This window comes from Ursus maritimus, unplaced genomic scaffold (genome assembly GCF_017311325.1).
Source record: "Ursus maritimus isolate PB19 unplaced genomic scaffold, ASM1731132v1 scaffold_21, whole genome shotgun sequence".
NCBI classification, from domain to species: Eukaryota; Metazoa; Chordata; class Mammalia; order Carnivora; family Ursidae; genus Ursus; species Ursus maritimus.
In genome coordinates this window covers 51445965-51460340 of record NW_024424564.1, presented here as the reverse complement: position 1 = coordinate 51460340, position 14376 = coordinate 51445965, and the positions used below count along the sequence as shown (strand labels likewise).

The following is a 14376-nucleotide window of genomic DNA, read 5'->3' as shown; positions in this document are numbered from 1 at the left end:
TTTTTAAGCATGACTTTACAGTGGAATATAATACAATGCATATTATATGTATGTTTACCATATATAATATGTGTGTATAATATACACGAACACATGTAGTGTATAGGTATTGTAATACACATAAGAACGTACATGCATAGCTTAGGTACGTTTAAGGTGGTCACCGTGTATCCCAAGCTGTATCCTGCCACATAACCACCATCCAGATGAAGGAGGAGAACACTGTCCACGTCTTAGATGGCGTGGCACACTCTGTGAAAGGGCCAGATGGTGACTAGCTTTGGCTCTGTGGGCCATCGGCTTCAGTCCCAGCCACTCAGCTCAACTGTGATGGCACTTGATACTGTCAGACTTAATTTTTCTCCTCCGCAGTGGGTGTATGCAGTATTTCACTGTAGCGTTAAGTGGCATGTGTGGGTTACTAATGAGAGCATCTTCTCATTTATTCCTGAGTCAGATTTCCTTTCTCCATCAAGTCCCTGCTTGTAAGTTTTCACACTGGGTTGTCTGGTTATTTCTCATTGGTCAACAGGAACTCCTATAACAGTTCAGCTACTGGTCTTTTGTAAAGTGATACGTGATGCAAATGTCTTCTCCGGTGCGTGTTCTGTGTTTCCACCCTTCTCATAGGATATCTTTTGGTAAATATAAGTTCTTCTTGTTGAGGTTGTCAGATGTGTTAACATTTACCTGTAGGTCTTGGCCAAGAAACTGTGTCCCACCTGAAGTCATGAAGATGTCCTTCTGGAAGCTTCCAAGGTCCTTCTAGCAGCTTTCCGGTGTAGCCGTTCACATCCTGGTCTTGAAATCTACACGGCCTATTTCCTGTGTGTTGGGAGGCAGGGGTCTTCTTCCAGTCTTCCGTATGGAGACCTCGCTGTGTAGCCCCTGTAAAGCCCGTCCTTTCCCTTGCCGATCTACGGCATCACCACCATCCTGCTTCAAGGCCCATGGGTGTCTCTGGGCTCCTTACTCAGTTCCACTGGTCACTTTGTCTGTCTTGGTACCGATACCACATCCTTATAGTCACCATAACTCAGTAATATGTTTTAAATAGCTGGTAGGCGTGTCCCTCCTCCTCGTTCTTTAAGAGTTTATGAATCAGTTTGTCAAGTTCCACAAAGAAACAAAAGTTACTAGGAAATTTGTTGGAAGAGAAATGACTTCTTTACAATTTTGAGTCTTCCAGTTCGTGCCCATAGTGTATCTCCATTTATTTTGATATTTTCAGTATCTTTTAATAAAGTCTTAGACTTTTCGGTGTGGCAGTCTTGCAGTCACTTGTAAGATTTGTTCCTACGACTTTCTATTTTTGATGCTATTATAAATATTATAATTTGAAATTTGTTTTCTGTGCCTGATATATAAAAATATGAATGATTTTGCCTATTGATATAAAGTCCAGATTCCTTGCTAAATTCTCTTACTATAGTCTTTTATTTGTGGATTCTTCCTATATAGACAGCCATGTCATCTGTGAATAATGACAGCTCTATTTCTTCCTGTCCCCCCCCCCATTATACCTTTTATACCCTTTTCTTGTTAACTACACTGGCTGACACCTCCAGTACCATGTTGAAGAGAGAGCAGCAGAGATCTTACCTTGTGTCTGACCTTAAAGGGAACGTCTCCGTCCTCACCAGTGAGCGCGATGCTGGCGGAGAACTCTGCACACATCCCGCCACCTCTACTCCGCAGCGTTGTTATCAGGAGGGTCAGATGGGCTATTACGTGCAAACAATTTAAGTCCGTGCCGAGTACCTCGCGTTACCTGCTAGTCTGTGGCCCTCTTAAATGGCTGACAAATCCCCAGATACCTTTTGCGCCCCTCGGGGACATTAAAAAGGTCGTAACAGCTGGGGTCTCACAAGCCTCATCCCCCTCTTATGGCCAGAGGGCCGAATCCACTGCGAGGGCTACAGTCTCATTTCCCAGGCTCTGCTTGACCCTCCTTTCTAATAGTTTTTGAACCCAAGTTATTGGTCAGGAGAAGAATCCGGATCACACACCTGAGACCACTCATTACCCAGAAAAAAGCCCCTTCCGGTACAAGACACTTGTTCGAGTTTTGCTCTGTCACCTTCTTCACAGGAATGGTGAGGGTATCTGGAACTTGGATAAAAAGGTAATTAAGCAGGTAGATGGGGAGAGAAATGTCTTAGATTGTTCCAGATATTGACTACTGACAGTCCTCTAGAGTGCCCTGAACACGTTTTATATGTTACTAAATGTTGTCTTGTCATGTTCTAGAATTTTATAGAAACTGATAATGAGGGCAACGGCATTCTTCGGCGGCGGGATATAAAGAACGCGTTATATGGGTTTGATATTCCTCTAACACCGAGGGAATTTGAAAAGCTCTGGATGAGGTAAGTGGAATCAGGTTGGCTCCCTTCCATCCCGACAGCCCCAGGTTGCTGGCTGCAGCAAACTCAGCCCCAGCCTCGTGCTGCTATGTGGGGGTGTGGTGTGGGGCCAGAACAGGTCTCCGCTCTGTTGTGTCTGTCCTGTGTCCTTGCTCCCCCGAGAAAGCGGCCTCGGCGAAGAGGCTGGTCTTCGGGACCATGGAGAATCGGGGTAGACACTTGTTATCGATACCAGACTTGAGGGCTTTGCATTTGCAGGGAACCCGGAGTTCAAGCCCAAACTTGTATCATTTTAGAAAACTAAGTCACTCCCCAAAGACTTCATTCTAATACAACTAGCTCAGCAGACAGAGCCGCAACGGGTACGGGGAGAAGCCGTCTCTCCCCATTGCCTAAAGATGGAAATCAATGTCGCACAACTGTTTTATAGATAAGTAATTTGTTGAAAGAAAATAACCAAACTTTTGGCAACTTGGAGTAGTTTCCCGAGGGTGTCTTAAACCAAACATAACATCTAATATTAGTTACATTTTTCAAAATGTATTTTAGATTTAGCTGTTCTTGAATTAGGCCCCCCAGTTGCAATATTCCCCATGTAGATGTCTGAGTTTCAAGTGCGCTAACAATGCAGTCCATTTCCAAGTTCCAGATCCGTCTTTGAATTACCTCCGTCTTCGCGATGTGTTCGCTGCTGCCTGCGTCCCCCCAGGACGGCACACCAGTGTTGTGCGTCCTCTCAGGGGCGAGCTCACAGAGCAGCTCATGTAATTTTTTAGCTTTTCATCTGTTCAAAGTGGAAGGCTGAAATGTTGGCCGAGTTTAGAATTAGGTGGGCTGTTTTGTGTCTAATTTAGAAAAGCAACTTGAAGTTCTTACAGAATCCTTATTTTTTTTTTTAGATTGGCTCCAACACAGAGCCAATGTAGGCTCCTTATTCATATTCTCTTTCAGTAGATGAAATGAGTAGGTCCCACTGAGTAACGAAAGGATTGGGGTACATGGGCACACGGTCGGACCTCCCACTCTGTAGGCTTTTGGGATGATGCAGAGGTAACTGTGTGGTCCCAATAATCAGGGACCCGTTGGGGGACATGAGCAGTAACCCAAATGCTGGGGCACAGTGTAGCCTGTGACAAATGCCAGAGGAGGGACCATGGTGAGGGGGCTGGGAGATAAAAGCAGGAGGGCAGGGGCGGGGGGCAGGGGGAGGCATGGAGGAGCAGGAAGCTGTCACAGTAGGAGTGAGGTTGGTATGGTTCCAGGGGGCCAAAGGTGAAGGAGTACTCTTTGACCCATGGGACAGTCGGGGAGGCGTTCCAGAAGCACCAGCCTGGGGTTCCCGGGTGAGAAAGGAGGAACAAGGCCATCACGGCCCCATGGTCCTAGTTTTCAGGCATCATTAGCCAGGCATTTGGGAATAATTAAGGCTGAGCCGAGCTATGGTGTCACCCTGCCATGCTTTAGGAAGGTGAATCAGGAAACAGTTCAGAGAAGGTAAGGGTGGCCCAGGGAGACTATTGTCTTCATCAGGGTAGGGCAAGAGGAGCTCCTGAGCTGGGTGTGAGTCATAGGAAAGAGGGGTGTTGGAGCCAAGTGTTCCCCTCGAGGGCTTCTGTGTAGAGAAGAGCACACTCATTCATCTTCCTGAAGGGGGGATAGAGCACATGCCCATTTAAATAGGAGTGAGATACTCCCAGTTGCTTGGGGCTAAAATTTCTTTATTCATTTCTTGACATTATTAAATATACAGATGTCTGCCCTGTGCTGAAAACTGTGTGAGGTTAGAGTTTTATCTCTGTTTGTTCAGCTGACTGCACCCCACAGACGGTGAGGGGTGAAGAGAGAGAGCTCTGCCACCAGGCGTGTGGTCATGGCTCCTGCCTCCGTCCTGACAGCTGTGTGGCCTCTGCAAAGTTACTTAACCTCTCTGTGCCTCACTCTGCTCTGCTCAATTTGTCTGAGTGGTGTGTTGGTCAGGATAGGCTAACTGCAGCAACAAACAGGGCCGACATCTCAGGGACTTGCCCTGATAATGATGTCTCGATCTAGTGTGGGTGTCGGGGGTGGGGGTGTCTGCCCACAAATCATTCAGGGACCAGGAGTCCCACCACCCCCTGAATCTTCTGTGTCTACCAGCAGAGAAAGGGAAAGAGCACAGAGGTCCATGGGGTCAGCCTTGTAGAGACCAGGCTTGGAAATGTGGCCGTCACTTTGCCCACATTCTCTTGGCCAGAGTTCCTTCACGTGGCTGCTCCCTCCTGCAAGGGAGTCTGGGAGAAGCAGTGTGGCTATGTCTCCAGGGGCAAGAAAAAAAAAAAAAAAAAGATGATAGAGAAACCCATAATGGCCTCTGTCACATGTGGAATTACCTCCAAAGGAGAAGGAAGAAGGGCATTCAAGACAGAGGAAACTTCAGGAATGTACATACCAGGATCTGGGCAGGAAAGCAGAAACCACTCTAACATTTCTGGCCAAGCAGGGCTGAATGCAGTGACTGATTCCAAAGATGTCAGAGGGCCGGAAGTCTGAAAGGGCGAATGTGGTTTTACTCAGAGGTCAGAGGCTGCTGCCGCCATAGGCTCGCAGAGCAAGAGAGGAGGGGAGTGACCCAGAGATCAGGAAACTGCTCCCCAACCCAGGACTGGAGGGGAAAAGAAAAACAGGGTATTTCTTGGAGGTCAGGAAGATACCTCCACCCCAGCTCTGCCTCAGAATCTGCTAGAAGCTCAGCCACTGTGCAGAGCAGGAGCCATGACCATGGCCATGGCAGGAGGTGCCACTGGAAACAGCATGTGCTGCCCTCTTCCCGCCTTCTGACCAGGCACACCTCACTGGGAGCAGCCGGGTGGGTAATTCAGAAGATGTGCCAAAGGATGAGCGTGGGTCTGAGAGCCCCCAGAGGAACGTCCAGCTAACAGGCAAAGGAGGGTGACACGTTCCAGGGCTGCCGAATAACCCGGGTGCCCAGGATGCAGGCTGCCTTGGATCGGCTGGCAGGAGAGTAGGCTGCACGCTGCTGAACCAAATCATGAAGGGCAGGACAATGTAGGGACCCCATCCCAAGACCAGGTGTTTAGTAGGGAAAGACCTAGGCAGGCCTGTGTCCTAGAAAGATCTCTCTGGCCATAGGGAGGAAGATGACCTTCAGGAGACTGGGTGGGAGGCACAGAGATGAATTAGGGACTGTCTCAGTGGTCCACGGGAGAAGCAGTGAGCTTTCCTGGCAATGCAGGGAGGTCCGGGAAGGAAGGGACAGGTGTGAGAGAGACTGAGGAAGAGCAAATGGCCTTTAGCAGCCTGGAAGGAGAGGCTATGTGAGATCAGATGCTCCTGCAGAAATTGGGAAGATGACCTGAGGTGGCCGAGTAGGCTGCAGCTAAGGGCTGTGCTCCGAGCAAGAGCTGCATTCAAGGCACTCCACACGAGCTGTGTGATGGTGGGCTGGTGGCTCGCCTTCTCTGGGCCTCAGTCATCTATCAAATAGGAGACAATGGGGACCAAAGAATAGATGCAGAGTACCTGGCATACATAAGCATAAAAATGGGTAGCAAGAAGATCATAGAGATTTGAAATTCTTTTCTAATTGTGATATTAACGCATACTCATTTTAAAAGTCTCAGAAAATCCAAAAAAGCGTAAAGGGAAAGAGAAGACAGCAACAGAGCACCTGTGACCTACTCAGCAGACATGATAAATGGTGACCTGGTGGTGAGGCTTTCCCGCCCATTCTCTACGCGTGCCCATGATCTCAGCTAGTTGTCCTCGCCCTCGTTCACCCTCCTGGCCTGTGCCTCGCAACCGCCCCGTGTTTGCTGGCGATGGCGACTGTCTCGCCCTGCTCCACGCCCCACGTCCGCCGGCCCTGCAGAGCAGGAAGTGCTGAGCCGGCGAGACGGTGCTGGCCCACCAGGGGCTGTCCACGCACCGGGAGCCTCCTTCAGTCACCCTAACAGTGGGAGGGGCGTTCTCCCTCCCCCGGAGACACGGGGAAGTCGGGGGCGGCTGGGGCCCACGAGACACCCACTGCCAGCTCAGGGGGTCTGCTTGTCAGAATAGGAAAGCCCCCCAAAACAGATAGGTGGAAGTGAGTAGACAAATAACATTCTGCCCTTTTGAAAATATGAAATGAAAGACCAGGGTAGAATATAGAATGTAGACAAGAAAAGAAATAGCATCCATTATTCACTCAGCGTTTATTAAGCACCTGTGAAGTGCACTATTTTAGAGACTCGGATTAGTCTGGAGGGTCTAGTGTATGCTGTGGAAGTAAATGAATTAACCCCCACGTCTCAGTGGCTCAGCACAGCCGTGTTTTATTTCCCACTCACCCAGCGTCTACAGCGTGTTTACCAGCACTTCTGGACGATTCTCTTCCAAGGGGTGGTTTGGGAGCCGGCCAGCTTCCAGCTTGTGGCTTCCTTGAGCCCTGCGGGGGCGTCTACACAGCTGTAGGGTCACAGGGGTTTGGGTGGGCTTCAGCCCCAAAGTGACACCCTCCCGCCTGCGGCCTGGGGCTGGCGTGCAGCCCCCACTAACCGCACAGGGGCTGGACAGATCGGGGAGGACCCGATCTGTGTGGTGTGAAGTGAGCTGGGACGTAGGCTGCCTTATCAAGGATTAAAGGAACAAAATGTTCCAGCCTGAAGGAGGCTGGTGTGAAAGGGAACCTGCTCACTGAAGCCAAATCAGGATCTGTGAGGATGAGATTTTCAGGAGCAGGGTGCTTGGTGTGGTTTTGGAGAGAAAGCTAAGAATGAATTACAAGATGGAAGTGGAGTCATTCATTTCTTCATTCATCTGAGCGATCACGAAGCAGGAATTTTTTAAAACTTTTGAAGTTGCAGGCCTTGTGTTGGATGCTGGGGTTCCGGAGACAAAGCAGCCCCCACTCTCAGGCTGCTCACAGCTCGGCAGGGAGGGTAAGCATGGAACACGATGGCGCGGGTGGTGGGAGCTGTGCGGGTGTTCGGGGAGGGACCCTCCTCCCCGCCCCACCCCTGGAGATGCGAGACCTGAACTGAGTCTTAATAAACAGGCATTAGCCAGAGGTGGGGGAAGGGCATCCCAGTGAGCAGAGGCCCAGAGCCCAAAGGAGGGGCAAGTCTCAGATGGGAGAGGAAGGACACTGCCCATCATAGCAGAGCCTGAGACCCAGAGCCTGTCTGGCTCGGGGACCACCAGCCCCAGGGTGCCCCCTGTGGGAGACACTTCCTAGGGACCTGCTCAGCATACGCCTCATTTCATCAGACAGAATTCAACTATTTTGGATTTAAAACAGACTTTGCTGAAAAACTATGAAGACAATGCATTAGAAACACACCCAGAAGGCTAGCGCAGGGAGGCGAGTCTCCGAATTAACAGTATGGGATTAGTTGTGTAAAGCCAGCTGATCGAGTGGACTTGAGAGAAAGTTTTGGGGATCACTGATGCCCAATTTTTGCACGTTTCTTGATATGGTAGGTAAGTTGTATCTTGGTCTTCCAACACAAAAAGAAAAGACTATGCGAGGGTCCCAGGGCCGTCCACACCAGCTCATAGGATGAAGCCCAGACTCTAAGTTACCAGGAAGCTTGGTCACCTGCTTCGGCTCAGCCACGGTGAGAGCTGTGCTGGGCGCCGTGCTATGGGACACCGGGACAAGGACAGCCCCAAGGGGGCCAATGAGCAAGGTGTTTAGGTTAGGGAAGGGGAGACTGAACGGGACACAGTAGCTGGGAGGGAGTTTTGGAAGTGCTTGGGGATGACTGGCCCAGTGGGCTCCTAGCTCAACATAACTTACCGTGAGCCAAGTTGTCAGGCACGCCAGTGGGTGGTCTTTGAGGGAGTGCGTTTCCCCTCCCGGCATGGCTTTGTCCAAGGCCAGACCACCCCTCACTGGGGAGCACCGGGGAGGGATCATGGCCCTGGATGGCCCCAGAACCTGCAACGCCACCAGGACTTGCTGACTGTGCCCGGTGGCCGTGGCCAGCTCGGGCAGGGGGACATCACCCTGAAGGGCGGGGATGTGAGCCATCAGACAGCCCTCATGGGTGACACCTGAGAAGATTCTGCATGTCCCAAGCTGCTTAAGGTGTCACATCTGCCTCTGCTGCCTGGCCTGGGTCGTCAGTGGGGCTGACCCCAGACGCTCTAACTCTGGGGTCAGAGGTGGTGGAAGGTGGGCCTGCCATTGACATAAGAATCAAGTACCTGAACTGAGCCTGAAGGACTAAGACTTTGAGCAAAGCAATTGACGTGAACGTATTCCAGCTGCGTGTACAACTGCATTGCTGTATGCACAATAAATGGGCAGAGTAATCGGGTTATATCATGAATTAGCAGCCATTGCCACATGCAAATGCAAGCTTTTATGGGTCCTCTGTTTATGTGCACATTTTTCCTGGCACATCTGTTGCCGAGCCATTTTAAAATTCAACCTTTATAGGCAAGTTGATTTTTTAAAATGTTACACAAAGGATTATATAATGAAGGGTGAGGTTATGTAAGCTGAATTAACTCCCTTATTATTCACATTCATAACAATATTTTAGTTGCAATTGTGCAATCTGGTCTTCTGTTCTTTTGCGATGAGAATAGAATGTTTATGATCTTTATTAATGAAGTAATTAAGAAGTGTCTTTTCATTCAGTTCAAGTGTCATGATTTAGAGTTTGTTGTCAGTCATCTCTTGTGCATTACACAGGCAGGACGGCGGCGCTTCCTTGGGAACATGCGTCCTTCGCGTGCGGTAGTCCAGCACGCAAGTATCGATGACAATGCTTTGCGAGGCCTGGGGCCGGGCGCTGGGAGTTTGTTTGTAAGGGTAACACAGCAGGGTTGCTTGTGGTTGCCCCACAAGAAACCTGCCGTCTAGCAGGGAGGGAAGGCTCGTTCTAAAGGTGTGGTTGAGCCTTTGGGGGTGAACAGCAGCAGCCCAAAACCAGCGTGCACTCACTGGGTGCCAGGCCCTGGTCTAAGCCCCCGGGTGCATTTACCCACCTATCCTCACCATGGCCCCAGAGAAATCCAGAGGAAAGTGGAGATACTGCGCTTTGGACTTAGGAGGAGAGAGGGGTCATTGGTCGGTGAGTCTACACACCGTTCTTTCAGGAGCCCTCCTGTAGGAATGGGGCGCCCTGGGGAGCTTGATTCAACGGGTGTTTTGACCAGAGTCGCATGACTACATGGCTCTGCTTGGCCCCATGCTAGTCAGACCAGAGGCAGTTCAGGGAGAGAGGGGTGGCTCTGGGCTCACCCTAGGAGCTCAGAAGTGGCACCCCTTCCCCTTCCTAGGGACACTGATGGAAAATAAACTACCCTTTCTGCAGCTAGAGTCTTATCACCAGCAGCAGGAAGAGCCATTCTAGGGGCCCTTGGGCTGCCTGGAGAATCACAACCCTGCCAAAACCACAGGGCATGCCTTGGCAGCCAGAGACCCCACGGGCCCCCTTTTGTGGGTGTGTCACTTGGTTTTGTTTTAGAAACCAAAGTCACTGAACACAGGTAGAATGGCGGGGGGGTTGGGGTTTGCAAGTACTAAGGCTGCATTAATCACAGACCCCTGGAAAGGCCTCAGATGGTTTCATAAATACAGTAAGAGCAGCAGTCAGGGCACTGACCTGAGACGTTGGGTCTAGGAAGGCCTTCAGGGGCTCTCAGAGGAGGGACCAGAGCCCCAGAGTGGCCGGGGGCCTTGCCAGGGTCTCAGGGCAGGCGAGGGTCTGTTTGACTTAGAGGTCTCCACCCTGTGCTGCCTTCCAATTGCAGGAGGGGACTCTCCGTGCCTTGTAAGATAGAGTACCTGGTCACAGTGGGTCTGGATGCCGACAGGGCAGGTGGAAGTCAGACACGCGGCAGACGTGTGGGGCACAGAAGCGATGAGCAGAGGGAGAGGGAGGGCCCCCTTCCCCCAGCTCTGTAGGCACCTCAGGAAAGGGCGCAATTGGCCTTGGGGAAGGACGGATGGCATGCCAACTCCCGGAATGCTTTGCAGGTTTGAGGGCAAGTGCATGAAGGGTTTGCCCAAACTTCCTACCCTTCGTCCTCCTCCCACCACCCCACCCCCTCGAGGACAAGAAAGTCGGGGAAATAAATATGTTTTCTTCGTTGCTACTCAACTGAAACAGTCGCAAAGGTCTCTTTGTGTCGGGGGCGAGCAAGTGTGGGATTCTGCAGATTTTCCACGTCTTGTCAGTTACCGAGCAGAGGCAAGCTCGGCCGCACAAAGGCAAAGCCGCGGGTACGTACACTCAGTCAGAGAAACGTCCAGACAGCCTGCAAGAGGACTGTGCCCACAGCATTGTTTAAATATAGTCTTGGTCCTTGTAACTCGGAGTTCATGTGGGAAAAATCACGTCCGCAAATGCCGTTTTTATCGGTCGGATGAGGACCAAAATCTTTCAGTAAAAATAAATGCTTTTTTTTTTTGCTTTAAAGAAAATTGGCAATTTGCCTTAAAATTTTTTATTGAAGTAATTCTCTTCTATTTGAATAATGCTGGGAGATAAAAACCCTCCATTATGCCTTTTTTAATGAATTATAATTCAGAAACATCTCAATAATAGAAAATGACATAAAAGGTACGTAGTAGCAGAATTCTTATCTTGTTTTCCTTACTGGTCTCGTTCGCTCGTTGTATATAATTGGCATCTCTTCAAAAAGGAAATGGGGGATTTGAATCAAATGGCATTCATTTATTTAAGTTTTAAGATTGAATACGCTTTTTGAAGGACTTTCTTCTAAACCTTAGCATAGTTCCCTTTACATGTAGGTGCTCAATAAAAAAAAAAAAAAAACTTGTTGAACAAATGGCAGGCTTGACTTTAATTTTCTGTGGTCACAACCATTTTCCAACAGAATGACAAATGAATGAATGTGGTTGATCTCTCCTGGGGTGGCCAAGATCACCTCTCAGGAGGTGTGACCGTTCCACGGATGAGACCAGCAGGTTTGCAACTTTGATGAGCCTATGGTTCCTCGCCCGAGGATCTATTCATTGCCGATTCAGATCAGGTCTGGGTGCTGCCAGAGAGCAGAGAGTCTGCCTTTCCAGCTCGCACACCGCCGTGGCTACTGATGACCGTCTTGTTTGTTTGTTTTCAAAGCTATGACACCGAGGGAAGAGGACACATAACTTACCAAGAATTTTTACAGAAATTGGGGATTAACTACTCAGCAGACATTCATCGGCCCTACGCGGAGGATTACTTCAACTTCATGGGTCATTTCACGAAGCCCCAGCAGATGCAAGAGGAGGTCAAGCAGCTGGAGCAGAGCATGGATAGGGCTGTGCCAGTCAAGTAAGTGTGTAAGAATTGCGGGTCCGCAAGCTGGCCACGCATTTGACACATACCCTTGCGGTGAAAGTGGTTTTAAAGCGGTACCTTGCAGTGCTGGCAAAGTTGTCATGAAATTATAATACTCCTTCGCTGCTGTAGATTCTAGAAATGGGCACCAGGTCACAGAGCTATAAAGGAGCTAGAAGGCTATGAGCCAACCCTGCTTTATCCAGTGACAGTCTCACACCATTCCTATTTTGTAGGTCACCTTTGAGAACATTTTAGGTATTTACTAACCTACACCCCTGGGCCCTGCCCCTCACCCAACGAGAAGGCAAGTTCCAGAAGGACATGCCCATCTTCACGCAGTGCAGAACAGTGCCTGACACCTCATAGGTACCCTGCAAACCTCTGTTGAATGAAAGAATGCGAACATATTCTTTAAGTCGGACTATACCCCAAAGAAATAATACAGTACAGGCCGACAGTTAAGCAGTTGGAAGATACGATTTGCACTGTGCTTTCAACAACAGTGAAAAGGGACACCTGCCAATCCCAGTGAGTGTACTGCTTATAGAGTGTGGCCCCAAGGAATATGAAAAAGTACATGTCTATTCAAGTAGCATCACAAAGACTGTGGGAAATGTTTGTGATCAAGGGCTACGGGAAATGACATTTTAACCAGTATGTATATTGTGATTGGAGCTATGGCAAAAGTGTATGCCCGTCCACAGGGGACCAGAAGATGCTGTGTGAAAGGCGATGCGTTGGATTTAGATGGTGGGACCTTACATGACTACTTTTGAAGTTTAAAACTAGCTACTAATGTCCTATTTAAAAAATTTATAAAACAGGAGAAAGTGTTGCTGCATTTGATGTAACCACAAAGCAAGGGGACGGATGTTCTTGATTGGTCCTAGGTCCTGGTGGTCACCTGTCAGCATGTGCCGAGGCTGGGACTCTATCCTCACTCCACAGCCCTGCCTTAGCGCCATGATGCTCTCCTCTGTGTTTCTGTCTATCTCCCACCTGTCACTTCAGCTGTCTGTCCCCACCACCTCAAATGGTACCTGAATGAGCGAATGAGTTGTTGCTAAGGAATCTGCAAAGGAAATAAAAACTCCCAAGGACACAGGGAAGAAATGGAATAGCTAAATGGGGTTGAAGAGAAAAGCAGTTCAAACACACCCCTGAATTATGTCCAAGTTACTGAGTTATAAGCCTGAAGGAAGAGAATTGAGTTTGTGAAATTTAAAGTAAAAATAGGCACAAGATTGGTATAAATCAAATACTCCATAAAACTAAAGAAAAAATGGAATTTATCTTTACCAGACAGGGCTGGCCTCATTACCCACTCGTGTCTTCCCTCCTGCCACTTGTGAGTAATGAGGCTCCGAGAGAAATCTCACGTCCTCGGCACGCTCACGGCACATTCTTTCCCTTCCCGTGTTTCTGTTTATCATGCGAACTGCGAGCCACCAGACCATCCATCTCCGATCACCAACCTCAGTTAACTGATTCACACTCACCCGGTCCTCCTTGCCACAGTCACACTGTCTTACCAAAGACGACAAGCCCGATTTCACAACAATGCCTGACCGACTTCCATTTTCTCAAAGACGTCAGATTGTAAAATTGGCAAATAACCTTGCCCTTCAGATGCCCGGTTTTTGAGTTTTGGCGTCAGTTGGTCTTCCTGGTGTCTTGTAAAATTCCGTGTTTCCGGAAACTTCTACCTGCTCTGATGAGAAAGATGAGTCAGGTTCATGTAATGTGACCAAAATTTATATTTGCCTCTTAAATCTAAGAGAATTTATTTTGTTTGGAGTGCCCTAAATACATTTAGAAAATTAAGAAAAATCCTTTTTTAAAACTCAAGTTTGTTTTCCATGCCTTGCTCTTTTCTGCCCAAGCCTGAGTTGAAGATTTAGAACCAGAGCATTAGCGAACTAGCCACGTTAGCCCGGGCCCTCTCCGAGATGCGGCCTGGGGGGTAGACGAGCAAAACCGGCAGAGCCCGGCGCGGCAAGGCTGCGTCGGGCAGGGCTCTGTGGCCATCGCCCTGGCCATGACAGCGCCCTCTTCGGACCTCTGACTCACGGTCCAGACCAGGAACCAGACACGGACCCGGAGCAGCAGCAGCTCGTCCCTGAGTGTCGGCTCACACCGTTTCTGTTCAGCAGTGTGGCGCGATCCATGCGCCAAAGCCTCATTTACTCTGTGCACACATTTACTCTGCGAGGGAAATAATTACTGCCTAGAAACCAGTCCAAGAAATGCTGAATGCCTCAATTTTCTAAAAATATGTATCTCAAAAAATGTTTTGATTTTTTTATACCTTCATTTGCTTTCATTTTGAAGGATTAAGTGGAATATAATAGTTGTGATGACGAGTAGTCATTTTGTAACATGGGACTGAATTCAGCACACACCTGTAGAGGAATCCAGAACGTTGCTGCTGTTGGTATACATTTGCAGAACAGTTAATGCAACTCATTGGTATCGGTTGCTCAAATGCTCACTCAGTCAGCTCCACACTGGAGGCCAACGAGGAAAGGGAGTGGATGGCCCAGGTCGCTTCCAAGTCAGTGCCCCTCCCCTCTCCTGACCTGTGTGCTCCCACTCAACTTCCTCTCTTCTGGACTGTTGCCCTCCTTTGAATTCTTTCTTCTAGGCATACTCAAGGAACTGTTCTCTCCACAAATACATATCTGAGGTGGTAGACAATTACCAGCAAGATTCTGTGTTTAGAA

General features: G+C 49.1%; 1 protein-coding gene across 1 annotated transcript in view; it reads left to right on the top strand.

The window, feature by feature from the left end:
- The window catches only part of EFCAB6 (EF-hand calcium binding domain 6), a 217357-nt gene that overhangs the window by 150305 nt on the left and 52676 nt on the right, over positions 1–14376 (top strand). The window contains exons 20-21 of the mRNA XM_008702910.2: positions 2251–2369; positions 11450–11644. Of these exons, the coding sequence (XP_008701132.2) occupies positions 2251–2369; positions 11450–11644 (314 nt within the window). The remainder of the gene's footprint in view (positions 1–2250; positions 2370–11449; positions 11645–14376) is intronic.